Here is a 27,344-nt window from a genome sequence, read left to right as displayed (position 1 = left end):
ACAATGGAGGAATTTGTGGAATGCTCTGCAAGGAAGAAAGGGGCATTCATAGCCACCTTTGAGTGTTCCCAAATATTATCCTCCCTCAATCAATTTCATATCCTTTCCCTAAAGACGCTTACAGCCTTGCTGGCAACAGCTCTACCATGTCAGCTGAATGAATACATGGAGGAAACTTAGGAAAAGTCTCAAACATCAAAGTCCCCATAGGTTTGTGCTGGAATCAAGATCTGTGTCTCTCTAGAAAGGCTGCTTGAGACAGATTAGTCTTAAAAATGCTAAGAAATTGACAGCATTTCCATAGGGACACTTGAACTGAATTTCCATTTAAAATCCATTGAAGTACCTTGCCTCCAACATTACTCCAAGTGTTTTAGAAAACTCTTACAGAGATCTGGATCTTTCCTGGCTCACTGACAAGGGGAGGCCATGATCTCCAAGCAGTCCTGAGAGCTGCTTCAGCTGACAGCTTAGAGCAGCCCATGTGCACTCCTCTGCAACCCTCCAAAACAAGGTCATTTGGGGACAGGTTTGTCCAACTTCTAAGCCTTTGACAACTTTGGCAAAGAGTTTGAATTTAACAAGAAAGGTCAAAAACCACCCCTACACTTATCATAAAGAATTTCCATCCACTACCATCTTTTCTTAAAATGAGCTCAACTTCATAGTAGAGGTAGTGGGCTTCCACCCTCTACTGATCAATTTATTTCAGTGGACAAACTTAGGACTTGAAGAAAACAAGTGACCAGAAGAAACCCAATGCAAATGATACAATCAACAAGGAGAGAAGGAATTACCAATAGTGAGATTTCTTTATTGTTAAATTTCAATACTATCATCTTTCAACTTTGACTTAAACTTACTAAACTTCTTTGAACTAATCCTACATTTATAAGAAATCACCTACTGCTCAGTGCTAAGATAACCTACTCTTCTGTACTAATTTAAAGAATCCTAAAAAATCTAATCTTCTAGTTGAAATGAAAAATCCTGATTTCAGAGATCTTCCATGCTGAAGCTGATGTCTGGTGCCAGTACTCCACTCACTGCTGGTCAAATTCAGAAATGCGGCTCTGAATATGGGCCAGCTTCTTGTGGAGGTACTGGCACCCACTCTTCATTTCAGAGTAGCTGGGGCTACCCTGTGAAGGAGAAAGCAAAAGAAAATCAGGGCACGCAAACACTTCTGCAGAGCTTAGAATCTGATGTCCTTTGCTTTAAAAATGCCTTGAGGCAAACTTAGCAGTTGCCATGGCCCTGCAGGTCTGGTGTCACACGTACCTGTTGTAACTGCTGATAATCTGCTAGGATTCGATAATGCAGCATCTGCAGGAAAAACAAAGAAACAAAAATAACAAATCATGAAGAATGTTTCACTGGCACCATAAAATGCACGCTTTGGTAAAACACTAAAAGTACATTCAGTCTGACTCTATAGAGATTTTCTTCTCTGTGAGCCACCACTCTTCTGGGAGCTCTGCAAAATAAATCTCCATCTCCCAGCATCACCCAAGATCTGTAATTAAGCCTCTCAATAGGCAACAGAAGGAGTCCATGCTCTAAGACTCTGCTTGGGACACCTCTCGTGGACAACTGTTTCTTCATAGACAGCTCAAACAGGGGCTTTTGGGCAGGGTCTTGCAAAAATCAGACTCAGCCCAAGCAGTGTCTGAGCATATTTGCCAGTTCCACAGTTTCCCTCTGTCTCACTGAGCAGCTCCAGGGAATCCAAAACACTGCTGTGATGAAGCACAGTCTTCGTGGTTTTATCCTTCTTTACCTGATAAGCTTTGGAGCCTGGAGTCAGAGACTTCCATTGCTCCTGAAATTGTCTGAATTTCTTGATGATCTTGTCAATCTTAAAATATAAATTCCAATATTCCTCATATTCTGCATTGAAGTCGTCCTTGTAGTGCTGGCGTTGCTCCAAGGAGACAATTGCTCTGTATTTTCTAAAGGAAAAAATGAGACCATTTTTCTCTGAGTGAACTCTAAGAGAACATTTGAGTGTGTTTCTAATCCATAAAACACACATATAATTTGACACCAAGCACAGTGAAATCTCAAACACAGACAACCAAGCTTTGAGTCAGTGGCTCTGGGCCTGACAGTTTTTGCTTTCAAGCTCATGTGCATCAAGAGAATGTAGTCAGGTAACTCTGGGAATCTGCCACATTTCTATGTGGCCCATTTCTAGTTCAAAATCGCTGACATTGTAGAGGTTTCCTTCATGAGCAGGTGGAGCACATTTAGAAATTATGTGCCCTCATTTCAAATGTCAAAGGAAAAACAAACACAGCAGCTTCAGGAAGAGAAGACATAACTAAATTATAATCTCTTCCTCTGTAGGAAAAACTTAATTGAGTTACATATGACTGCAAAAATTCATCTGCAAAATATTTTTGTAAAGGAATGTATTTATGGAGATGAGTGAATTTTTGAGCTACATTCTTTTCTGCTAATGGTAAAGCAGAGTCAATGATAATATTTGATTCTTCTAGTGGAGAGCAAGTTACATCACTGACCTGGGAACTGAGGCATTTCTAATACACAAAAGGAAACAAAGCCACAAAAGCAAACTCTAGACAAGTCAGAAACTACAAGAAGAATACTCAAAGCACATCAGCTCCTAAGGAGGGAAAAACTCATTAATGCTCAAAGCCACTGATGGGAGTCAAACCTTCTTCATTTCCTTCTCCCTCAAATCAGCAGGTGTGAGGTTTATCAAGCTCATGATACAAATCCAAGATGAAGTGGCAATGAGAATAATAGATGTCACTTGCCAACACTCTCACACCAATGCTTCTGCTCCTCTGGGCCTTAAGGTCTGGTTCTTATTGGATGATAAAAACTCCCTCCACGTTGGAATCAATTCCTTCAAACCACCCTGAGATTAATTTTGACAAGCAGTAAATTGCTAACAAGTTGAAATTCAGTAGTAGGACAGACAACAACTTGTGCCAAGGATGCATGCCAGGCCTGATACACCTGACTAGCAGGATAATTTTGAAAAGAAAACCACAGATGCCTTTCCCCATTTTGGGCGGTCCCGGAGCAATGTGAGCCGGGGCCCTGCCGCGCCTGCTCCAAAGGCCGCAGCTGCCCCAGAGCCCCAGAGCTGCAGGAGGCCTGGCTGCCCCTGCCAACACCACTGCCCTGACACAAGCTGCGAGCAGTTTCCAGGGCTTTATACCACACACACACTTCTCCCTCCTCTCCTGCAAATGCCATGAGGGGATGCAGCAGCACTGCTGCAGCTGAGCCTGTGCAGCTGCACTGCAGGAAGGGAGGGCCCGTCTGGGCCTAACCCACCTCGGTGTTCATCTCTGCTCTGAGCCTTGGAGGCCCAACAAAACCTGCTCAAACTCATCCTTTCAGCACAGCAAAGAGATGGACACTGCACCCCACTGAGAGTGGCAAGAGTGAATTGCTATTTGGCTCACCTCAAGTAGTCTGCTTGGTTGCTTGTTGCAGAGCATGTGGAGGCAATGGAAGGATCTTTTCTTGTTCCTGCAGAAAAGCAGAATTTTGACACTCTTCGTCAGGAGATCGTTAAAAGGCCAAAGGATCCCCATTGGACATTCTTGAGAAAAGTCCTTCAGTGCTTTCTTTTCACAATAAATTATTTAGAAGAAGCAGTAACATTTATTAATGGGGCACACACAACCCTCTCCACAGTAGCCTGTCCTGGGGTTTAGAAAGAGGGAATGGCCACTTTATCCTACAGGTTGTGCATTCCCACAGTGTTAGCCCCAGCTATATAATTTGTCATATATAAAGCATGAGGTGTCATCTGCAGAGCCATTCAATTATTGCAGCAACAGATGCAGCTTCACAAAAGACAACAGCTTGAGAGAGACCAACATTGAGGTTCTAACAAGAAATGAAGAAGGAAGCTGAGTTCTTCTCACACCATGTTTTATCCCCAATTCCCTGCCAGTTCCAGGGCCCAAAGTTTGGAGGAGTGCCTGCACTCTTGTCAGCAGGAAAGCCAGTTCCATTCTATTTGGCTTACTGGCACTAAGGCTCCAATGACCTGCAGCCAAAACAGATTAACATGGCAGGATGGGGTTGGAAACAGCTCTGCACTTGTGAATTGCCCTTTGGCTCTTTCCAAAGGCATTTGGGAAGCATTGCACACATAACCTCAAAGCCCTCTTTCCAAAGAAATGTTGAAGAGCTACGATGATAATAAAAAGAGCTGCCATAAGGAAAAGTCAGCAGAAACAGGAAGGAACACTCAGGATCTTGGTAATCTCTGCTTTCCACTTGAGGTTTTGTGCCAAGCATCAAAGACCCACAGGATCCTTTATGTTCCTTGTGAGCTTCCATTGCCCTTATTTACACAAAGTAATCTTGTTCAAACTCAGCCATTCTTGCCAATCTTTAGGCCACCTGAGCTTTAATTTTTGAGGAAAGAGCTGTCATGTGATATTCCATTTGCTTTTGTTGATTTCAGTGTTCAAACTATTACATGGTATAGCAGAAGTATAAAAAGAAGTGTAAATATAGTAATAAAGCTGGACAGAAATACCAATAGTCAGAGCATGTTCAATACAACTTGCCTTTGCTGTGAGCATTTAATTTCCAAAAGTGCAGTTGCTCTCATGGCTCAGTCCACACAAAAGCTTCAGCCTGAGCCCCAATTTGAAACACAGAACAGATTTTTCCTTCACCATCTGGGCAGAATTTTGTTACTGCCTCCTGATAAAAGCTGCTCATGTGTTTATGGATTCAAGCAGAAATCCTTCCAAAGGCTCCCAAGGTTTGCAGGTGCCGTGTGCATGTCCAGAAGAAATGTGGGAAGACCATCTCAAAGCACCTGTCTCTACAAGCACACCAGCACTTGCAAGAGGCATCTGCACACTCTAAACCTGCCTCCACGCCAAACCCAACTTGGAATCTGCAAGGTCAACCTCCAAAAGAGACAAGCCACAGATTTAACAAAGCAACTGAACTCTGCCCTACTGCCTGTGTCCCTGTCATCAGAAATCAAGTGTTCTTTATGCCTTTATGTTTAGCTTTTCAACACTGTTTTCAGTCTGTACTACTTCCACAGCTTTTGAAGAAGGAAATTCTGCAGCTGGGATGGAGAGGAACTCACAGCCCCATTCAAATCCAGATCTCCAGGAAACCACACCCCAGGTTTTGAGCCTTTGGAGTTTCCATGAAAAGGCTGAGTTCAGTGAAAAACCATGCAATCACAGAGATTTGACTGTTTCAGTAAACTAGTCTGAAATCAATGTGTGACAGGTTTGTGCATTCAGCATGCAGTCTTGGAAATCTGCTGATGGAAAAAGCGGTGTCTCAGTCAACGGTCAGTTTACTAGAAATCAAATGGAAAGAAATAACCCATTCCCTGTGGTTTTATAATGCCTGGTTCTTCATTTTAATCAGCTTCTCCCAACAGCAAGCAATTTCACATTTCTTTGTCCTCAACTGGTTTTTGCACTACTTAGAGGGAGAATTTCTAAAACTTAATGTCATTTTAGACAAGGTTCCAGCAGCACAGGTTCTGGGCTTTGCTGTTGTTGTCTTTTAAAGCAAGAGATACAATCTAATCTAATGGCAGGAAAAAAAAAAAAATTCTTGATTTTTCATGACCATACATCAGGGGTAATGGTAGAGCAGTGATGTAGAGCAGTGCCTTTGTGTATCCAGAGCCAGCTTTCAAAGCTCCCTTGTCACAAGGTGCAAGAGCACAATTAACTATTTCCAAACACTGTCAAAGAAGGATGTTTCCATATAATGAACCACCAGAAGAGGAATATGAGAGAAGCACAGATGGCAGGAAGAAAAGCACTAAGCCTTGGCCTAGCAGAGATGAAGGTTTGGAATTAGGACACCAGACAGAAACTCCACTGTAGAGAGTGTGGGTAAGGAGAATCACTGCTTCCATGGCTTCTAGCCCAAGACGTGGGGACAGCTGTGACCACCCTGTGGATCCCCCAATCTTGGTCAGTATAAAGGTGGTACCCCCAGAGAGACTTGGGAACCCCCACCACCGAGAAGACCAAGGGTGAGGAAGGACCAGCTGGATGACAGAGGGCCCATGTGGGGATGATATCTTCCTACTGAATGTCTCTCTCTTCCCCTCACCCTGCCTCTCTTCTCTTATTTCTTTCTATCTCCCTACTTTGCATTTCCTGTTCAATAACATTTTTACTCTTGACTGTGGAAAGAGGTGCGCTTGCACCTTAATTGCACCTTAATAACCAAATCTTTACACCACAGTTATGAAAACAGGAGTCAGGGAAACCAGCACATTAATACCTTCATCGAAATCCAAGGGATGCAACTGCTTCAGTCTTCCCAATTCATTTTTCTTCCTGTTTGAATTGGGGATCTCCTCTGCACTCTGGCAGGTGCTGGGATGATGGAACTCTGAAATTTCTCTCGTTTTTGCACCACATGAGTGCAGGGGGAAATGGAGCCAAAACTTGGAAGCATGTCCAAAAAGCAAAGGGATGTGGAAGGCAGAAAGAAGGAAGAAAAGTGGCCACCAGCTGCTGCCTGGACATGACTGGGCCAGTGACCAATTGTCCTCTTCTTCCTCATCACAGGACTGATAAATTCAGAAGCCAGAGGCCGTTTCTGCAACAATGACAACATAATTTGTTCATCAACCTAGGAGCAGGGTCAGCTTTTGCTCCCATTCTGAAAAGGCAGCATTTCTGAACTGGCCAAGGTTGAAAACACATCTTTCTTAACTAAAAAGAGCATTCAAACTAGCAAGTAAACTGCAGGTAAATACAGGCTCTATCTCATCCCTCCTTTCTCATCCTAGCACTTAGCAAGTCCTACTTCAAGTCTGGAGCTAAAATGCTTTGAGAGAAAGACATTCCCATTCAGGAGCTCCATCAAAACTTCCCGAAAAGGGAAGGTCCTGCACATTGACATCACAGCTTTTACACCACCAGCAAGTCTGCTAAAATTTACCATACAGTCCAGAAGGTTAAAAATGCACAAAATACCTGAGCAGGTCTTGCTGGAGCGTCTCTCTCAGAAGGTCCCAGAGATGTCACTTGACTGGTGTTGGTGGGGTTCTGAGATGGAGCTGATTTTCTGTATGGATGATCCAATAGTTCATGTTAAAAAGCCTGAATATCAACTGTCATAGTTCTTTCCATGCAAGGAAAACAGACCTTGAGTGTCAGGACTCAAGGAAACAGCATGAAGCTGAATTGAGGGAGCTTAATCAGGATATCATGAAAACATTCATGGCCCAGAGGGTGCTCGAGCATTGCAACAGGCTCCCCAAGCCAGTGGTCACTGCAGAAAGAGCTCAAAAAGCGTTTGGACAACTCTTTGGGCACAGGGTGTGATTCTCGTGGTGTCTGTGCAGGACCAGGATCCTGGCAGGTCCCTGCTACCTCAGCATATTCTAAGAATCTAGGCTTCATTTCCAGGGCTTTTTTTTTCCCGTTCTCTGAACGACTGAATATTAACTTCAAATTCTGTCTGTCTGTGTCAGTGTAGCCAGGCCAATCAGTCTGAAGGGTTTGAAATAGATGTTCCTTCAGACTGAAGGAATTCTCCTTTGGATTCCACTTGGCTACCTATGGGCAGACATTTCAGAAAACAAATCTTCATTATGGTTGCTGCATGCACACTAGAGAAATATGATTGTTCCTGAATTGGGTGTGAGCACGCAATTAGAGCTGAACAATGTCTTTTTGCACAGAGCTGAATTATTCCCTTGCCGCATGAGTTTTAAGCCATATTAATGTTTCACCAATTGGAAACAACCAAGTATCTCCATTCATATCCAGCAAGACTTCCATTGAAAAAAACACATTTAGTGGTTTAGTCACAATATGTAAAGAGAGGGGGTCAGGAAGAGGTGGATGGCCCCTTCTTCCCTGAGAGCCAATTCCCTTTGCCCTGCCCCTTGCTACGGACCCTGTACCCACCCCCGCTTAAACCTTGTGCAGAGGACATGGCTCATATTTGTCTCTGGTTCCCCTTTGGGGCGCTCAAATAAACCTCACTGGAAGTGACCTTATAAAAGTCCTCTCTGCCTCTCTGCAGCTCCTACTATTTGAAGCAACTCAGCTCTACTGCAGAGTCACCAAGGCCTTGGTGTGCTTTCCTCGAGTGCAGGAATCTGTGCAGGGATTAAGGCCAATGCTTAGTATTCCAAGAGTGTTTACCAACTGGGCATTAGCAGTGACAAAGTGCCTGGTACTGGAGGAACATGCAGCAGAGGGGCTGCAGGCTTCCTCCTGAGAATTGCCTGCAGGGCAGTTCTATCTGGAAATGCCATATGGATGTGTCTCTTTGATGCATCTACAACTAAAATATCCAACAGGGATTTAAAAAAAAAAAAAAAAAGTGTGGTCGTTTTCTTCTTTTGGGGCACTTTGAAAACAACTCTTCCTCTCTTATTTGTGCTGTCAACTGATATGCTCCTCCAGGAGGTCAGGCTAACCAAAATGTAGAGTTCTTATCAAACCCAAACTGTAGAAGGAACAGTAGAAGTACTAACAGTCATAAAAACAACACCAGCATTAAACCAGCCACACAGCCAATCAATTTCTTGGAAGTATTTTGTCTTCAATGGCTGGTGACAAGTCAGAGTCTAAAGGGAATCTAGGAAGCCAAGTGTTCTCATCAGTTTGGCCAGACTAGCACACACACCTTCACGGAGGCATTGGCTGGGTTGCAGCCTTCTGCTGCTTGCAAAACAATCCCTGCTTTTGTCTTCACTGCACAGGGAAGCTCAGGCAAAGCCCACCCACTCCCAGCTGCCCTCAAAGGCAAAAGGAATGCCCCAAAGTGCTGCGTGGCTGCCCCTGAGCACAACAGTGGCTTCTGTAGAGATCCACAATGTCTGTCTGACACCAAAGGCAGGAGGAACATGTGCTCCAGCCCATGCTGAGGCACACACACCATGCACTGGTCCATCAGACAGAGAACACTCAGGACGTACTCAGCAGCTTCAGGCACCTCCTCAGCAGCCTGACAGCCAGCCTGCTCCCACAGCTCCAGCCTGGCTCTGCAGGGAGCATTCTGGGGGACCTCCCTCCTTCTGAGACACAGCTCTGCCTTTCCCATTATCTTTGGGCCTGCAGTGCCATTCCTGCCTTCCTCAAACCTGCATTCTGGTAGTCTCTCACCTGACCGCTCCTTTCCCTCATGGCACAAAGGTCTCTCCAGCACTGTTTACCAAGGGCCAGCAGGGAGACAAAGCCACCCAGACTGACAGAGCCCAGAGAAACAGTGCCCATAAGGAGTGCAGAGCAGTCCAAAACAACACACAAGCTCTCTTTTCACACCCTTTGCCTTTTGACTGCCTCAGCTTCGTACCTCTTCTTGGTCACTTGCATGGTGGCAACTTCCTGCTTCATCTCAAGCAGCCTTTTCTCCTGCTCCTTCTCCACCTCTGCCAGGAAGTTTGCCCATGGTGCCAGCAGCTACTGTGCCTCCAAACGCTGCCCTTCCAGCTCCTGGTGAGGGGAGGAAGACACTTTCAATGTAGTCCCAGACAAGCTCCCCAAATAATCAGTGGAAGCTTCTTGCCTCACACCACCCCCCACCAGAAAAATGCACATCAGTAGTGACTCTGTGCCCTCCAGAAATGCTGTCCTAAGCAGAAATTCAGCAGGTGGGAGAAAAGGAGATGGCACCTTCCTTTCCTGCTCTGATGGCTCCCTCTTTCCTAGCCCCTCTCTTCTCTGGATTCCTACGTGCTCTCAGAGGCTCTGTTCTCCAGTGCTGACGTGGTCCTTCTCATTTCCTTTGCTTCCTGCATTCCCTTGCTGCAGGGATGGCAGCAATCAGGCTGTCAGAAGAGGCTTAAGAGAGGCTCTGCTGATTGCAGAAATGGATGCTGCCCAAAGGGAAAAAGAAACAAAACAAACCAAATTAAAAGAGACAAAGGAAAAAGGAACCATTCTTTTCCAAACTGATTTCCTAACAGGGTCGAGCTGGATTCCTCCAGCACCCAGAAATACACAGACATGGGGCTGAGGGCACCAGCAGCACATCTGCCTTCATGTCCAGCATGCTGCTGTCACAGGCAAACACAGCCCAGAACTGCACTAGTCCATTCCTCATGGTGTTGTCACTTGCTGGGATTTTTGTCCTCCTATAACTGTGGGATTGCTGCTTGCTGTCCTAAGGATTTATTCCTTTCAGGAAAGTCAGCAGACTTATTTAAGCTCCTTTTTTCTACAGACATGGGCTCTTTGAGTGTCCAAGAGAGATATATGGCAAAAGGCACTCCTCAAGAGACTCCCAAGAGCTCTGAAAAATGTTGATCCCACGTGTTGATCTCAGGAAAGCTGGACATGCAGGTTTTCAGCAGCAAGCCAGGAGCAAGGACACAAGCAGCAGGGTGCAGATGTGCTCAGCTCTGGCTTGCAGGAAGAGCAGTGTCTGCCTCAGCACACCCCACTCCCTCCTGTGCTGGCTGGCATCTTCCTTCACAGCAGGCACAGCCAAGGAAGTGGCCTGGTCACCAGCTCCTTGTCTGCCACCAAACCTGGCAGCAAAGCCACAGCCATTCTCATCTACTTGATGGGGCAAGGCAGCACATGGGGCTGGCACAAATCCTGCACAGCTGTGCCTGTTTGGCTGGCAGAAACCTCCAAGGGTGGGCCAGGCGGGACAAGCTGGGTGCTCTCGGATGCTCACAGTGAGCTCCACCCCAGCTCCCCCATTCCCACAGACCAATCTAAAACCGCTTGGCAGGGACTGCTTTCATTGTGTTCCTCAAGCCCCATCCCCAGCATTGCAATACTTCAGTTCCTTTGCTACCAGGCAAACCTGAATACAGCACCTGAGAGCAAAAGAGGGACACAGAAATGACCAGAAGGTGCGAGCTCTCCTCTGAGGAAGGGCTGAGAGACTTGTGCTTGTTTAGCCTGGAGAAGAGCAAGCCCCAAGGAGACTTTTCAATAGTTGTAGGGGCTCCTAAGAAAGCTGGGGACATATCTTTTAGCAGGGCCAATTGCAAGAGGACAAGGGGGAATGGCTTTAAGCTAAAAGACACTCAATTCAGATTGGCTCTGAGGAAGAAACTGTTTGTGAGGAGAGTGCTGCAACACTGGCACAGGCTGCCCAGAGAGCTGGGAGGAGCCCCAAGCCCAGCAACATTCAAGCTCCGGTTGGATGGGACTCTGAGCAACCTGATCTACTTGAAGATGTCCTTGCCAGTGGCTGGAGTTCTGGGCTAGATGACCTTCACTGGGCCCTTCTAACCTCAGCAATCAAGAGCCTACTTGGCTTTCATTTGAAAAGCACCCAAAGCAGAGATTACTCTGTGGGGGGCCCATCTGATTCCCTGGAGTTTGGCCGAGGAGCAAACCCTGGCAGGGAACAGCTGTTTGGCCTGCAGCCGCTTTGCCTTGTACCTGCAGAAGTTCCTTGGCAGAGCCTCGCCTGTCCACATCCATCTGCAGGCAGCAGCCCAGAAATTCACACAAGCCAGGGGGTAGCCTGAGCTGGTGCAGATTTGGAACCCCTTGCTTGCCTATCAGGTAGCTGGCCTGAAGCAAAAGGAAACATGAGACTCTATGTGATTCTTCCATATCCTTCAGGGCTCACCTAGACCCCATCTTTGAAGCTCCAGTCTGCAGTGGCAATTTCTTGCCTACCAGATACTTAGAGATGAGCCTTCTCTCCCAAAGGAAAAAAGGTTCCAGTGCAGCCCCAGCTATTCCAAGCTGCACCAGGTCTTGCCTTGACAGCTGATGTGAGCCCCAGAGACCTTTTTTGAAGTGGCCCTTGCTGGAAGCACTTCAAGCTGTGGGAATGGGATTTTCTCTAATGGACTCGGAGCAGAAGGACACGGCTATCTGAGCACATTTGCACCTTACCTTGTCACTGGTCTCCTGCATATAAGGAGCCTCTCCTGTGGCCATTTCTATTCCCACAATGCCAAGGGACCAGGTGTCCACTTTGGGGCCGTAAGGCTCTCTTCTCACGACCTCGGGTGCCATCCAGTAAGTGGTCCCGACCATCGACCTCCGTTTCCTGTGCTCAGGGCTGAGCACAGCACAGAGGCCAAAATCAGCTGAGGAGGAAAACAAACACTGCTTCAAGTAGGAAACCAAGGAAAAGGGTTCCTCACTCTCAGTCCCAGAATGCAGTGCTGAATCAATCTGGAAAAGCAGCTGGGCTCTCCTTCCTCAGGGCTGCAGCCAAGGACATGGGCAATTGTGCAGGTGACAACCCGCCTATGACTCCTACAAAACCTTGGCTTTTCCTCATTGCCCTGAACGTTTACACTGTAACTCTCTCCCTTTGGAAGGAACACCCACAAACCAAAGTTACTCTGGATACCTGGTTGCTCTCTAGACCACTCAGCACCTTCCAGCTGCGGCCTGGGCTTGCACAGCGCTCCCTGCACTCTCAGCAGCCACTGCTGGCACCCGGCAGCCTCTCCAAAGCAGCCCCACACCGCCTCCCCGCAGCGCTGCGCCTGAGCAGGAATACCCACCCAGCTTGACGGAGCCGTCCCAGCCCAGAAGGATGTTGTCACTTTTGATGTCTCTGTGGATCACCTGCTTGGCATGAAGGAAAGCCAGGCCTTGCAGGCACTGCCAGGGGAAAAAGAAACAGGAGGCCAAAAGTTAGCCTGATCTGATTTCATCACATGCAAAAGGAGGCTGCTCCTGAAGATTCACAGATCTCCAAGGAGCAGTGAGTGCTGGCAGGAGGAAGAGCTTGCTGCTGCAGCACTAGGAGAGCAGGATCTTTCCAAGGGAAGGCATATTCGCTTTGGAGGGGGAAACATCAGTCAGTCGTTGCTCGAGACTGTCCCCTGCAAAGCCAGTCAGAATGAGCGCTGCTGCAGCGGATGCGCTCTCCCCGTCCGGACGACAAACAATGGTTTGCCAAAAGAGGAAAACGTCCCTGCCTTGGATACCAAGGAGATCACTGTCGGGCGGGAGACTGGAGGACAAGGGTTCTACGGCTGCCTCGACAGCAGACTTGGAAGTAGCTCCTTTGTCAGTTTTCAGCAGCAAGCACCATGCTGGGTGCCATGCCATCCTTTGGAGTGGAGACCTGTGGCAGATGAGTCTCTCTTTGGCTTGGCCTCTGGTTTAAAACTCTCACAGCAGCACCTTTGCACTTACAGGCAAAGAAGGCAGTGCAGAAAGGCTCTGGGCAAAGGCTTGGGGAGGCAAAGTGCAGAACAGAAAATAAAAAGGAAAAAGAGACAGAGAGTTCAATGATGGTGGATAAGAGTGAAGAACAGAGTACAGGAAGGGCAGGGACACTGGCAGGCAGTTCAGTCCAGATGCTCTTTCTTCTCTGAAGCAGAAGAGCAACACAGAAAGAAAGCTCTGAACATGGAATCACTCACTTTGCAGTGCTTTCAAAGGACTAGCCTTGTCCAAGCCTTCGCAAGCACAAGCAGGACCCCTTACCTCCCGACACACTGTTGCTATGTGTCCTACAGCCATCCTTCTCACGGTGACCACATCAGCTAAGGAGCCTCCATCCATATATTCCAACACCAGCAGGACAGCCTCATCCACAAGGTAGCTGCAAGAGGAAAGCAAGAGCATGGAGCTGAATGTGCACAGCTAAATTGCTGTGGGGAAGAAAAGACTACAGCTGAGTTTTGTTTCCAGGTCACTGGTAAATGAAGACGGAATCAAATGAAGACACACTCCACCTAGGCTAGCCAGTGCCTGCCATCTGTGCCACCTAAAGGAGGAAGGCACATCCATGGAAAAGGAGACGGCTTAGGTGGCAAGCAGGGGAAAAAGGAGGTTTAGTGAGGAAAAAGATAAATCTGGAAGTGGACACATCCCAGCAGCTGCTTCATCATCTTCAGACACAAATTGCCGCATTCCTTTCAGGAGCAAGGAGACACAGTTTTCACAGCTTTTACTAAAGGCAAGTGGGTGTGCAGCACTGCCAACACCCTTTGGAAAACCTTGCAGAAAGGACAGTCACAAACAGGAAAACAATTTCAGACCTGGCAAATTATGTGTCTCCTAGCCTAGTCTTTTGGCATGCAAGGCTATGGAAAATAGTGGGAACAGCACAAGGTACATAATCTCTGGCATGTTTTCTCCTCCAACACTTAGAAAAAATCACGCCCCAAACCAGCAAAACCACATGCAGCAAGTGAACATACAGGCTGCTGGCTTAGTAAGAGAGCCACGTTTCTGAGATCAATCTTCAAGCTGTTTATGTCAGGAAGCATTCATGGGGACAGAATGCAAACTCCTCCCATGCCTGGTGCAGGAGTGGATTGATGTTCATTGAAAGATCCATTTTCTGCCAGAGGCTAAAGAGCTTTTAAATCTTTGCCTTGCAAGTATGGAAATGAACGTTCCCAGAAAATCACCAGAACTACTTACCTTTCTAAGTAGCTGACAATATTGGCGTTCTTATTTTCTCTCATGAGCAGGATTTCTTTTAATATTCCCTCACAGCCCTGGTGCTGGAGATAAAGTTCCTTTACAGCCACCTACAATGACATCAAAAGCTCTTAGGGACAGACATGACCAGAGCCTCTTTCTCTGGCACTCATGGGCCTGGATGCCTTGTCACCTCGGAAAAAAGGGACTCTAAACCATCAACCACAAAGCGCTAACACCACCCTCTGCACTCGCAGGCTTCTCAAACAGACTTTGTTTAGCACTACTATTATCATTTACACACGCTTTGGAAGCCAAAAGTAATTTTTCTCCTGTGAAGAGATGGCTGCCAATTCAATTGTGTGCCAGAGTAAACACATACAAACATGATGGGGAAAATGCTGTCAAAAAAGAACTGCAAAGCGACTCAAGGTAAAGTTACAATCCCAGCACATCCTCACTTCTTCAGTTTGGCTTTTGCAACTTTGAAGAACAATCTTTAGACTTGAAATTATTGAATGGGTTTAAAAATGAATACCCCTTTCTGTGGTACACTATGGATGTGCCCCAGGTTCTAAGTACAGGGCTCAGGGCTTTCGGACGCCTCCGAAACCTCCCTCCAAGTGCAGTTCCTGAGCACAGCTCTGCAGCTGGATAAGGAACTACCTTCTTTAATTCCTTACTATTAAGGAAGATGGAATGTATTTCCTGAGAGTCAAAAAGAAGAATTCAGGACTTGGAACTTCTAGCCCCAAAGAGCAGCAAGACTCTCCAAGACACCACCATGCCTGGTCAGAACAGAGAGCATCTCTCTAGTGGAACACAGGATCAACACAAGGTTGTATTATTTAAGGCTCTTCATCAACTTCTTCTCATTCATCTGTGCACGTGTCTCTCTCTGTGTGTGTGTGTGTAGGTGTGTGTGTATGTGAACTAGGTTCCCTAGGACTGAAAGGCAAAACTGTGCTCCAGACAAGATCTCTCTTTCTGAAGGGCTTGCATTGTATTTTCCAACTGAATCACGTGATAGAAAACAAAATATCTGTGTCTGATCCTGGGCTTAAGAGGAATTGGGCTGGAATGATGGCCCTTGCCATCAGCTAATCTATGCATATTTATCCAGTAAGTCCAAGCTAGCGTGTCCTCTGAAAGACACCACGGCCATCCTTGCATTCATTCAGGTAGGTAGGAAGGACAAAGTCTGTCCCAAATGCATTTTGCAGCCTGCCTCTAGACAGACTGCTTCTGCAGAACAGCCTCTGCAGCAAAGACAGGCAGGCCAAAGCTCTGGCCACAGATCACATCACAGGGGAAAGCACTCAAGAACTGCAAGATCTGCATGGGCACTCACCGCTTGTCCTGTGGCAGTGTCGAAGGCCTTATAAACAGCTCCAAAGCCCCTAGAATCAGAACAGTGGCAAGAACAGAGAAGTTGTTCAGTGCTGAGGAGCAAAAGGCACCCCAGGCAGGAGCTCTCTGCTGCCTGCAGTGTCTCTAAAACACTGGGCTTTGTCTACTCTTCAGCCAAGGCACAGCAGCCCAGCAGCCCTCTGCCATGCAGAGTGTCCAAGAGAAAAGCTGGCTCCCACAGGAAGAAAAAGGGCTGCTAGAAATCTCCAATGGACACACTAGCTTATGCATGTTGGGGGGTTTTCTTTGCCTTTTCCTTCTTGTGTCTGTGCCTGTGACGTGCCTTTCCAGGCAATGAAACACACAGTGCTGCTGGGCCTTCTCACTGCTCTCTTTTCATCCTACCTGCCAAACTCAGGAAATGCCATACAGCCTTTCTTATTTTCCTGACCACTGAATATTGTTTCCAGAAAAATACTACTAAGGAATGCTACTGAGAGCTGTTATCTGACAGCTGTCTGGTGGGAAACAACACACAAAACCTGCTCTCTCAGCTTTTCCTTCCTTCATGAGTGTGGCCATATTACTTTGAATCATACAAAACCATGTCTCCTGGGAAAATAGGCAAACTGGTGCCCCATCTTGGAGGGACAGGAGGGCTTCCAGGTCCTGCTCCTTGAGGCAGCCAAGACATTGTCAGCATCCAGTTATCTTTGATGATGCCTTGTACTGCCTCAGTAGTGAGACAGGGACAATCTGGAGCCAGGCTCTCAAGATGCTTGCAGCTTGCCTGACTTCCCACATGCTATTGCACCACCAAAATTCCTGGCCCGTGGTTCTGTGGCCCGTGGCTGCACTCACCCACTGCCAAGATGTTCCCATCCAGTGTACTTCTTTTCTGGATCTTCCACACTCACCACACACCCTGAAAGAAACAAAATGCAAGAAGCAAAGTTCAAAACAGAGAGATTGAGCTTGCAGGAGATCTGAAACCCAGCTCCACTCTCTGGGGCTCTGAGCAATTTGTGGTCTTTTGGCTAACGATAACATCAACAACAACAACAACAACAGCAGCCCCAGCAAGACAGGCAGCTCTGCACAGAGTCTGATTCTCCCACACTCCTTTGCAGGGTTGCCTTGACAGGAAACTAAGCCCATGGAAAAACCATCAGAGCAGACAGAAATCAGAAGAGAACAGGCACCAAGGCAAGCGGCTGTCATCTACAAATGGGAAGGAGGGCTGAAAAATCAGCAGCCTTCATTTTCTTGGGAAGAAACACTCTCTTGGGAGATTCAGCACAAGATTACATACTTCCAAAGATTCAATGCACCCTGGGATCTGGGATGAATTTTTATCAACATCTGCTTTTTGCAGACCAGAAAGAATATTGCAAAGTGAATTCCAGGAGAGGAGGGGATGTTCCCTTTCCTCTCAGCAGTTTGCCTAAAGAATGCCTTGACATTTTCAGAGAACAGCAGCTCATGCTACATCCAAGAACAATGGCTCTAAGAATTAGAACCCTTTTCATTTAGGAGCAGGCTAAGTTCTGAAGACCACTTTGCCTGTTCCTCATTCAGTGAAGAACTACAAGTGCTGGTCTTCAGCCCGGGCTGCAGCAGCCACTGGCACTGGACTCAGCCCCTTGAACAGCACCCACGTGCCCCATCTTCCCAAAGGGCACAGCCCAGACGGGTCACAAGGACAGCGCCGCTCCTCAGGCGCTGCCGTGACACAGACACCTGCACAAAGGAGATGCTGATCCTCTCACCAGCCCAGGCAAAGCTGCAGCAACGGGGCGGCAGCTGCAACCCCACAGCTGAGGAAGTCTCCAGCCCCTGCAGGCACAGCAGCTGTCAGTGGCAGGGCAGGTATGACAAAAAGCTTGGCAAAGCCCACGAACGGCCACTGACAGCCACTGTCAAGAAGCCAGAGGCACACCCAGCTCTGTTACAAGCTGTTGACCCCACTCAAGACAGAACATGGTTGTCTTTCTCTTCAGACCCACGGAGGAGTCAATCAATCCACCTTTTGTCCCAACAGCTGATGGCAGACACTGAGTAAACTGGGCTCTGCTCTGTGCCTGACCCGTTAGTCTCTGACAGCACTGCACTGGCAGCCCTTACTAGTTGTAAGAAGCAACTCAGCTGTACTGCAGAGTCACCAAGGCCTTGGTGTGCTTTCCTCGAGTGCAGGAATCTGTGCAGGGATTGAGGCCAATGCTTAGTATTCCAAGAGTGTTTATCAGCTGGGCATTAGCAGTGACAAAGTGCCTGGTACTGGAGGAACATGCAGCAGAGGGGCTGCAGGCTTCCTCCTGAGAATTGCCTGCAGGGCAGTTCTATCTGGAAATGCCACATGGATGTGTCTCTTTGATGCATCTTCCTAGGCATACAACTAAAATATCAAACAGGGATTGTCAAAAAAAGTGTGGTGGTTTTCATCTTTTGGGGCACTTTGAAAACAACTCTTCTTCTCTGATACCTCGGGATTGTTCTAAGAATTTTAGCTTTTAGGGCACATTGAAAAGACCTCTTCCTCTCTTATTTGTGCTATCAACTGATGTTCTCATCCAGAAGGTCAGGCTAACCAAAATGTAGAATTCTTATCAAGCCCAAACTGAAGAAGGAACAGTAGAAGTACTAACAGTTATAAAAACAACACCAGCATTAAACCAGCCCCACAGACAATCAAGTTCTGGGAAGTATTTTGTCTCCAATGACAAAATTTTGTCTCCAATGACAGGTCAGGAGTCTAAAGGGAATCCAGGAAGCCAAGTGTTCTCATCAGTTTGGCCAGACTAGCACACACACCTTCACGGAGTCATTGGCTGGGTTGCAGCCTTCTGCTGCTTGCAAAACAATCCCTGCTTTTGTCTTCACTGCACAGGGAAGCTCAGGCAAAGCCCACCCACTCCCAGCTGCCCTCAAAGGCAAAAGGAATGCCTCAAAGTGCTGTCTGGCTGCCCCCAAGCACAACACTGGCTTCTGTAGAGATCCACAATGTCTGTCTGACACCAAAGGCAGGAGGAACATGTGCTCCAGCCCATGCTGAGGCACACACACCATAAAACACTGCTCGGTCACACAAGAAATCCCCAGCACGTACTCAGCAGCTTCAGGAACTGCTTCTCTCTCTCCTGGCTTGAGCGGGCCGAGCTGCTCATGCTCTGGTTTTCAGGCTGTGGAGAGGAGGCTTCTTGGCAGGATGCTGCTGCACCAGCAGCTTCGATGGCAGATCCTGCATCCACCTGGGACAAGAAATTTGTTTGTGTCAGAAAGGTGCTTGGCAGAGATGCCCCAGACAGAGCATTTCAAAGGCAAGCCCTTAGGAACAGCACTGGTGTTAGGCTGCAAGCTGAGCTGTCAACTCTTCCTCCTCAAGTCAAACCCACACAAGCAGTCAGAGACTACAGCTTGTCACAGCCAGCCGTAGAGGAGAGCGTGAAAGGAAAAGAGCAACTTTACACTTCAGCCCGTTCTGAGGACTGCAGTCACCATGGACAGGGACAACTTGCTCAGAATCTGTGTGGGTCACCATGCTTACCTGAACAAACCCCTCAAAAAACAAAGGGAGCACTAAGAGGCCAGCAGAAATACATTCACAGGATTGCTGGCCCACAGGCCAAAGCACTAGCCCTGCTGCCCAGGGCAGCAGCTGAGGTTCAGCAGCCCAGGAAGTGTTCTTCTGTCCAGCTGCTATGGAGCCCACAGAGCACGGCGGTCAGAGACATTGCCCCCATCCACTGCTGCTCTGCAGGGGAAAGGCAACAAGGGCAGAGACCACTTGTTGCATGACTGCAGTGCCTCCTGCTCTTTCACTCACCTGCTTTTCTTCAGCCAGCCTGTACTGCAGCAGGACCTTGTGCATCCTTTCCATTTCCTCTTGGTGCCTCTTCTCCATTGCCCTCATCTTTCTCTCAGCTTCCTGCAGCTCAGCCTGCAGCATGACCTTGATATTCCATCAAGAGAAATCTTACTGGCACCTGCCATCACACTCACGTTTCCTCTTTTCCAGTCTCAAAAGCACTTCTATTCAGCCACTTCTTTCTACTTCTTTACCCAGCTCTAACCCTTCCATCCCAGCTCTTCTTCCTGCTGCTCAGCACTGGAGCCTGCCAGGCTCTGTGCTTCCAGTGCGGGCAGTAGTCCTTGCCTCCCCTTTCCTCAGATCTCCAGTTCCTGCCCCCATCACTGCCCTTCCCTCTGCTGCCTGCCTACTCAGGCTCACCTGCTCATTCTGCCACTGCTCATTCAGCTTCTGCCTCAGCTGCTCACTTTGCTTCAGCTCTCTCTGCAGCTGGTACACCTTGTGGATGACACAAGCCTTCTGACGCTGCTCTTCCTGCAGCACCTGCCCACAAAGGAAGAGAAGATGGCTTTAAACTTCCCACACTCCACTTGTGTGGCAACCAAGACTGATGTGCTCTCGCTTTCCAAAAGCATTTTGTTCTCATGCTCGTATTTCTGTGGGGCCAGCTAAGAGACAATGCCACCCAGACAGACAGTGCCCAGGGAAGCAGTGCCCATAGGGAGCCCAGAGGAGTCCAAAACAGCACACAAACTCTCTTTCCACACTCTGTGCCTCTTGACTGCCTCTGCTTAGTAGCTTTTCTTCTTCAGCTTGCATGATGCCAATTTCCCCCTTCATCTCAAGCAGCCTTTTCTCCTGCTCCCTCTCTACCTCTGCCAGGAAGTTTGCCCGTTCCTCCAGCTGCTTCCGTGCCTCCACATGCTGCTCTTCCAGTTGTCTCTCCTGATCAGGGGAACAGACAATTCCTGATGAAGTCCAAGCAATGCTCCCCATAGAGAGAAATGGAAGCTTCATCCCTCCAACAACCCCCCCACCTGGAAAGTGCACGAGTCATGACTTTGTGCCCTCCAGCAATGCTGTTCTAACCCAAAATGTAGAGGGAGTGTCAGCAGGTGGAAGGAAGGAGATGCCACCTTCCTTCCCTGCTCTCATGGCTGCCTGTTTTCTAGCCCCTCTCTCCTCAGCATTTCTGCCTGTTCTCAGAGGCTCTGTGCTCACATTCCCTCTGCCCTTTGATCAAGGAAGAGCTGCACATGGACTGCAGGATGAGGATGAGGCCAGCACCTCCATGATCCAGTCACAAGGCAGGCCACCAGCTGAAATACCAGCAGCACGGGGCCTCTTGCGTATGATTCAGGCCCAAAGACATCTGTCCACCATGGGAGGACAGAAAGCAAGGAACCCAGTTGCTGGGACTGCAGTTGGCAGCAAGGTCAGCAGCTGCCTGCTGCATGGCACAAGGCTGTGGGGAAGATCCTGCCCCTTCGCTGCCATGCTTTGGGTGGCGACCACCCAGCCTCCTGGGGAACTTGGCTGATGCCCATCCTCAACCTGTGGCTGCATATACTGTCCCAGCATTGTCCTCTGGCTCTTCACAGGCCTTCAAGTATGAGCCCTTGAAGGCCCCTGCTGCCTGGCCCAGCAACGTCTGGCCTACAGCAGATGCTTGTGGCCATGTCACATACTCAGGCTGCTCTTCTGCTGACCCAGCCCACCAAACCTGCCTGAAATCTTCAGGGGCCTCTTGTTTCTTACCAGTTTTTGCATGAGGTTCCTTTTTTCCTCTTCCTGGGCAGATTGCCAGAGTCTCAGAGCCTTGCAGCACTGTTCTTGTGCCCAGCGGAGCTGTTCAGCCATGTCTTCACATTGCTGCTGGCTGAGAGCTCTTACAGCCAGCAGCTCACAACGAAGGCCCCTCACATCCTCTGCAAACATGACACACGGCAGCAGTCAGACACTCCACAAGCAGAGCAATCTGCTGGCCTTAAGCCCTTCCAGTTTCAGGCAAGGAGGGACCTGCCCTCAGCTGCTTCACTGCTCAGAAGCCCTGGGCACAGAGCTGCCTTCGCAGCCACTGCACGGGGCAGGGCCACCAGCAGAAACAAAGCGCACCAGGCTCTCACCCAGTATCGCCTCCTTGGCCTGCCTGGCCCTGTGCACTTGGGCTTCCACAGGGCTCCTGGCCATCTCCAGCTCCCATATGTGCTGCTCAGCCTCCAGCAGGCTGCTTTGCAGGCTCTCCTTCTCTGACCTACAAGGCGTGAAGATGAAGAGCAATTGCTCCTGGCACACAGGGGCAGCTTCTCCAGTAAGATGTGCTTTAAGATCCCTACACCTTAGTACACAAAATGGCTTGCATGGAAACTCAGATACAGCAGGACTATCTTGCCACTTTACATAGCAAAGCAGGCCCCTCCAGGTGACTGGGCAGCCTTTCCTCATGACCTAGCCCAGCTCAGTTTGGTCTCAGCAACCAAAGCTGAAATTGCTGTTGCCTGACCTATCACACACGGGTGTGCCCACCAAGTATCTGCAAAGGGACAAAAGCCCAGCCTCTGCTCACAGCCCTGATCTCATCAGCACTTCCAAGTCACTCCGCAGGTGCAGGACAGAACAGGGCTCTCCTGGCTGACTCCTCAATGCTTCATGCCATTCATAGTGGACGTATAGGTACTTTGTTGGCCAGGCACTCTCTAAGTAAAAGGGACTAAAGGAATTCACCAAACCATATAGCAAAACCTCTGGCTTCTAGCAGCATGAGTAGGAAACCAGAAGTAGGTTTCTATCTGCACAAGAACTCTCTAGGAGGAGGGACAGATATCCGGTCAATTAAATTACTGGAATTGGATGAACAAGACCACTTGCTACCTTTATTTTTGGCTAACTAAGCCAGCAGTGCCCAAATATCTGGGCACTCTTTAAAAAGGAAGAAGGATCAGCCAAAAAGATCCTTGACAGGTTACAGAGGTGACTGGACAAGTGGTTAAGAATCAGTGCTCAGCAAGAATCCCCAGACACTGTCAAGAAGTCACAAGACCTTTCCCTTCTGCTGCTGCTGCTGTTTGTAAGTAGTTCTAGGTTCTGCACCATCCTTCACAAGAGTCAGCTCTGCAGGCTCTCAAGATTTTCAGCATGACCCTCCAGCTTCACCTGAAGTATCAGCGTCCTACTCACATCATTCACATCTAAGAGCCTTGAATTCCAAAAACCCTGTGTCAAACAACTTGGCAAGAAAAGATTGATGGTCAGATGCACTGAAGGAGAAAGCAAAACCAGAGGGAAACTTCTGGATTCAGCAAACATCTGCACAGTGTCCCTGGTCCTCAACTGAGTGCCAAGTTGGCTTGCTTTGCACTAGTCACAGGAATGTGCAAGGGGTCCCAAGCAGGCACCCAAAAAAAGCTTTGAGAGCTTGAGCTGGCAGAAAAGTAATATTCACATCACAGTATCCTTCCCTTTTTGCTTGTATCTCTTTGCTTCTCTGCCCAAGAAACATCTGGAGAGCACACAGCAGGCAGTAAATCCTGGCATAATGCTCACCACCTTTGTAACTACAGACCTTCAGTAATGTCCCACCCAGGGTCTCCTCCCTGCCTTTACCTGGCCTCTGCCAGCTGCTCTGAAAGGCCTCGCAGGTCCCGCTCCGTGGCTGCCAGTCGGGCTTCCAGAGCAGCGTTCTCTTGCGCCAGCACCGCCTTCTCTCTGCACACCTGGGACAGGGTGTGCCCTTGGCGGGAGAACTCCTGCAGCAGCTTCTCCAGGCCCCTGTGGGCTGGCCGCTGCCGGCGGAAAACCTGGCAGTGGGGGGGCACCATTTTTCAAGAGGAACAACAACAACAACAACACAGGCTCGGTCTTGGCTTACTGCCAGAAGCAGCATTTGGGGGAGTCTTGCTAGGACAAATCCTTCTCCCACAAGTGCTGCCTAGGAACAAGGTGAGCGTACCTTTGGCACTGCCAGAGGAACCGCTTCCTTCAGCAGATCCCTCTGAGGCTGCCATTCCTCCGCTGTCGGTGCTGCCACTTCAGACACCCTCTCTAGTGAGGAGTGGCGCTTTCTCTCAAATGCAGCCAACTCCTTCCACCTACGGCAAGCAGACAGACAAACAAGCCTTTAATTGCAAAACAGTCTCCTTGCAAGACCAGGACTGCATACCATGTCCCACACAAGGCAGTCTCAGGGGCTTCCAACAGCCCTCTACTTCCACCTCAAGAGAATGCTGCAATTCCCTCCCTAGACCAGCATCTCTCTTTGTTGTTCCTGCAGGTGAAGGAGTCACCGCTGAGGAAGTCAAACAAGCTTCCAGAAGCCACAGAACACTTCCAGAAAGCTCAGGTACTCTCAGCGTAACAGCTTCCTGCCTGCTAGCTCTTACACTCCTTTCTGATTACAGTGGATACTGGACTTGTAAAAGTTCTTCTTTGGCTAAGACATGCTTGCTAAGTCTAGATGAGTACTGCCACAATTACTCTTGCTTTCACTAGTGAAACAAGGAAAGAGCCTGCAAGCCATAGCTTGGGCAGTAGGTGGGGACGATTTTCCAATCCAATTATCAAAGGATGGTTAGGCTGGCAGAGATCCCAGGAAGCCTCTAGCCCAGTCTTCAGTTCCAAGCACTTGGGGTCAGCATCTGGACAGGCTGCTCAAGGCCCCATCCAGCTGGGGCTTTGGAATGTCTAGGGCTGGAATCTGCCCAAGCTCTCTGAGACACTTGTTCTGCTGCATGACTGCCTTTGCAGGTCAATGCTGTGCTCTCCTTAAGCCCAGCCTGACCCTCCCTTGCTTTTACTCTGGTCTAGTTAGGAATGCTTTTTGTCAGGGTTTAAGGAGTGAGTCCCAGAAAGCAGCTGTGCTCTAGGTTGCTCAGCAGCCAGACCTGCCCTGGGCTGCCTTCCCTCATCTGTGCTGAGCAAGTCAACAATGAGAAAGCCAAATTTGTTCTTTGACACTGGGCCTCCTAAAGCCCAGCAATGCCCACCCCTGCTCAGAGAAAGCGAGAAAGCTCAACACACACCTGAACTCCTGGGCACCGTGCACTCTGTCCGTGCTCTCCTGCCGCTCCGCCTTTCCTGTCTGGGCCCAGGAGTCCTGACTGGCAAGATCCTCTCCTCGCGGGACCTGCAAGGAATAGGCAGGGAAAAAGCACAAACAAGCAATCAGGAGCAAGGAAGTTGGCTCCTGAGAGCTGCTAGAAGCAGCAAGCAGCAGCCCTCCTGAAGACAAAAGCTGTTGTGTGGGGCTGTTTATGTGGTATTGATGTGGTGTTTATGTCCCAACTAACCCTGGAGTTGCTCTGGAAGTGTCTGAATAGAAGCAGGGAACATTTCTCTGCTCAGCTCTGCTCAACTGGCTTCCCCTCAGGATTTCAGGCCTTCAAGAGCAGCCAACAGGAACTGCATTCCAGCCCTTCACAGACAGATTTTGTCTCTGCCATGCAGAGCTGCTCAGGAGTCTTTTCAACACACTTGGGTCATGTCAAAGTTAAGGAGGCAGTGGAAGCAGTGCCTGTAGCTACCTAGATAGGGCGTGGAGAGGGGTGGGTCCCTGCAGGCAACAGCGGCTCCTCGGCACCCCACAAGGCTGTGAACTGCACCTGGGGACCTCTCTCTGCTGACAGCAGGGAGCCTGCACAGACTCTGTGCACAGAGGGGCTGACTTCCACACCAGTAGCACTAAAGGACATCATGCTACCGCTTCTCTGACACCAAGGGAAGTTCACAGTCCCTGTGAGAATGCCAGGAAAATGATGCCTGCATGTCAATTTTCAGATGCCATTTCTCATGGGTCAGTGGCTGGGCTGAAGTGCGAGCTCATGGCAGGACTCCAGCCCACAGCATCCTCAGCCTCAAAGGGCAAGGGCTGTCTGCTCAGAAACTTGCAGCTCTGCACTGCCCCAAAGCTTTGCACTCAACCAACCAAAGCTGCCACTGATTGCTGTAGGATGCTCAGGCCCTGGACTGACAACGCCTGGAGGTTTGTTGTCCTTTGTGTCCCCTTTAGCCTCTGGAGGAAGAGAGCGAGCCAGAGGAGGTTCTGCTGCTGCTGTGGTGCTCTGCAGACAGGCAGCAGTGTGAGGGACAGGGAGTAACCTGTCATTTAGAGCCTGATTTCTCCTGAGCTCTATTCCCAGCTGTCCTAAGCACAAGTCATGAATTTGGGTAAAAGTGAGATGCTCAGGCATTAAAACTCAATTAAAAAGGGCTGATAAGGCTAATGTTTAGACAGGATTGAGCATGTTTCTGCAGGAGATATTTCAGGCTGGCTACAATCAGCATGCAGCCTCCTGCCTGCAAAGCTTGACTTCCATTAGTTAAAACCTCTTCAGTGGAAAAGGAGGAAAGGGATGGAATCCTTCTGGTAGTGTTCATACAGGCGCTGATGTGGCCTTTCTTTCAGCTTGCCAGGCTGGCACTCTACTGCAACAGGCCAAGCCCACAGCTTTCTCCACACTCCTCAGACACCAGGAATGTCAAGGGTGCCCGTCCCACTCACCGAAGCGCGCGCTGGACTCCTTCCACCTCTGAGGCGAGCTGCCGGGGGCAAGGGAAAATGAACCAGGTGCTGTTAGAAAACTCTTTGTGCTGAGGAATCCCACAGAACAAGTCCCCCCAAGCAGAAAGCATTCTCCTTTCACAACATCCCTCCAGGAGCAGCACTTCTTTAACACAGCAAGCAAGACTGCAGGCCAATACCCTAGGCTGTGTCTACCTTTTGCTCAGCTTTGCCACTAAGGAACTAGAAACTTGGCCGTGAAGATGCAAATTGTTCCTTAGCAGGCAGTGCCTACATTGGAGCTCATTGTCCAGCCTACAGCTAAAGCAGCTTTTTTCTCCTCTCTTTCCTGGACTTGTTTTTTTGTTTTGTAAATTGCATGAAGCATGTCCCACACAGTTGCTGTAAACAATTCCCTACAAAAGCTTCCACCAAACCCCTCTCAGCACTTGCAGTTCTGTTGGGACACAGCACAGGCCCAGCTCTGGGCTTCAGGAGCACACACAAAGTGCTCGGCAGTTTGCCCTGCAGCGCAGAGCCAATGGCTCTTGGAGCACACAGAGGGGGTCCAGTTAGACTGGCACATCCTTTAAGTATTGAATGCAATCCAAAGATGCTTTTCCTCAGTTCTGCAGAGACCTGCACAGTTTTTAGAAGGATGCATGCAAGGCTCTCCCAGTCTGCATTTTGGAGGTTCCTACACCCTGCTGGGCAAGAGACACCCCCTTCTCCAGCTGAAGCTCTTGACAGGAGCTTTACCAAACATATGGCATCTTTATGCCATTTGTGTCCCAACGTGCTGCCCCAAAGGGAAAAAAAAACTTCTATTTACCAGCCAAACGAAGAAAAGCTTTCCGAGAAGCCGCCAATGAAAAGGCGCTGCTGACTGCTCTACGGACTCGCTCCATCCTTTGAGCAGGGCTGCTCGAGTCCGTAGGCCAGGAAACAAAAATGGAAAAAAACCCCACTTGCACAAGTCCTGGGACTGTGCAAGTAAAAAGGGGAAAAACAGGACACTTGCATGAGTCCTGAGACTGTGCAAGTAAAAAGGGGAAAAAAAGGACACTTGCACGAGTCCTGAGACTGTGCAAGTAAAAAAGGGGTAAAACAGGACACTTGCACAAGTCCTGAGACTGTGCAAGTAAAAAGGGTAAAAACAGGACACTTGCACCAGTCCAAGGACTGTGCAAGAAAATACAGAGACAAAAGGAACACCGGCCGTAATCTGAGAACAGCTCAGACGAGGTGATCCTCCTGCAAGGAGCACGCCAAGAGCTGCTCTGGACGCTGAGGCCTTGTGGGCACCAGGAAAACCTCCTGGTGACAACGCTGTGACGTGGCAGCCCTCTGCTGACATCACAATAGC

General features: G+C 48.8%; 1 protein-coding gene across 1 annotated transcript; it reads right to left on the bottom strand.

Annotated features, from left to right (window-relative positions):
* Positions 1-793: 793 nt before the first annotated feature.
* LOC135278283 (cyclin-dependent kinase 11B-like) lies at positions 794-27,344 on the bottom strand. The gene is made up of 23 exons (XM_064384839.1): positions 26,811-27,344; positions 25,979-26,016; positions 24,501-24,604; positions 23,432-23,570; positions 23,086-23,279; positions 21,609-21,736; positions 21,241-21,410; positions 20,356-20,427; positions 19,903-20,025; positions 19,498-19,623; positions 18,781-18,922; positions 16,536-16,599; positions 15,676-15,724; positions 14,325-14,434; positions 13,380-13,497; positions 12,446-12,545; positions 11,823-12,019; positions 11,358-11,492; positions 6,274-6,565; positions 3,444-3,510; positions 1,781-1,952; positions 1,282-1,326; positions 794-1,142 (listed from the first exon to the last, which is right to left on the bottom strand). The coding sequence occupies exons 1-23, from the start codon at positions 26,884-26,886 to the stop codon at positions 1,044-1,046; spliced, it is 2,760 nt and encodes a 919-aa protein (XP_064240909.1). The 5' UTR covers positions 26,887-27,344; the 3' UTR covers positions 794-1,043.

The sequence above is a fragment of the Passer domesticus genome, chromosome 11 (genome assembly GCF_036417665.1).
Source record: "Passer domesticus isolate bPasDom1 chromosome 11, bPasDom1.hap1, whole genome shotgun sequence".
NCBI lineage: Eukaryota > Metazoa > Chordata > Aves > Passeriformes > Passeridae > Passer > Passer domesticus.
Note: the sequence above shows the minus strand (reverse complement) of the source record. Positions and strands in the feature narration are given on the sequence as shown.

Bases quoted from the DNA above. Each gene is read 5' to 3' on its own strand.
- LOC135278283 (XM_064384839.1), bottom strand. From the start codon at position 26,886: ATGGAGCGAGTCCGTAGAGCAGTCAGCAGCGCCTTTTCATTGGCGGCT. The intron at 21,411-21,608 runs GTGAGAGCCTGG...TCATGTTTGCAG, and splicing joins GGCCAAGGAGGCGATACTGG to AGGATGTGAGGGGCCTTCGT. The intron at 18,923-19,497 runs GTGAGTGAAAGA...TTCTTGTCCCAG, and splicing joins GGCTGGCTGAAGAAAAGCAG to GTGGATGCAGGATCTGCCAT.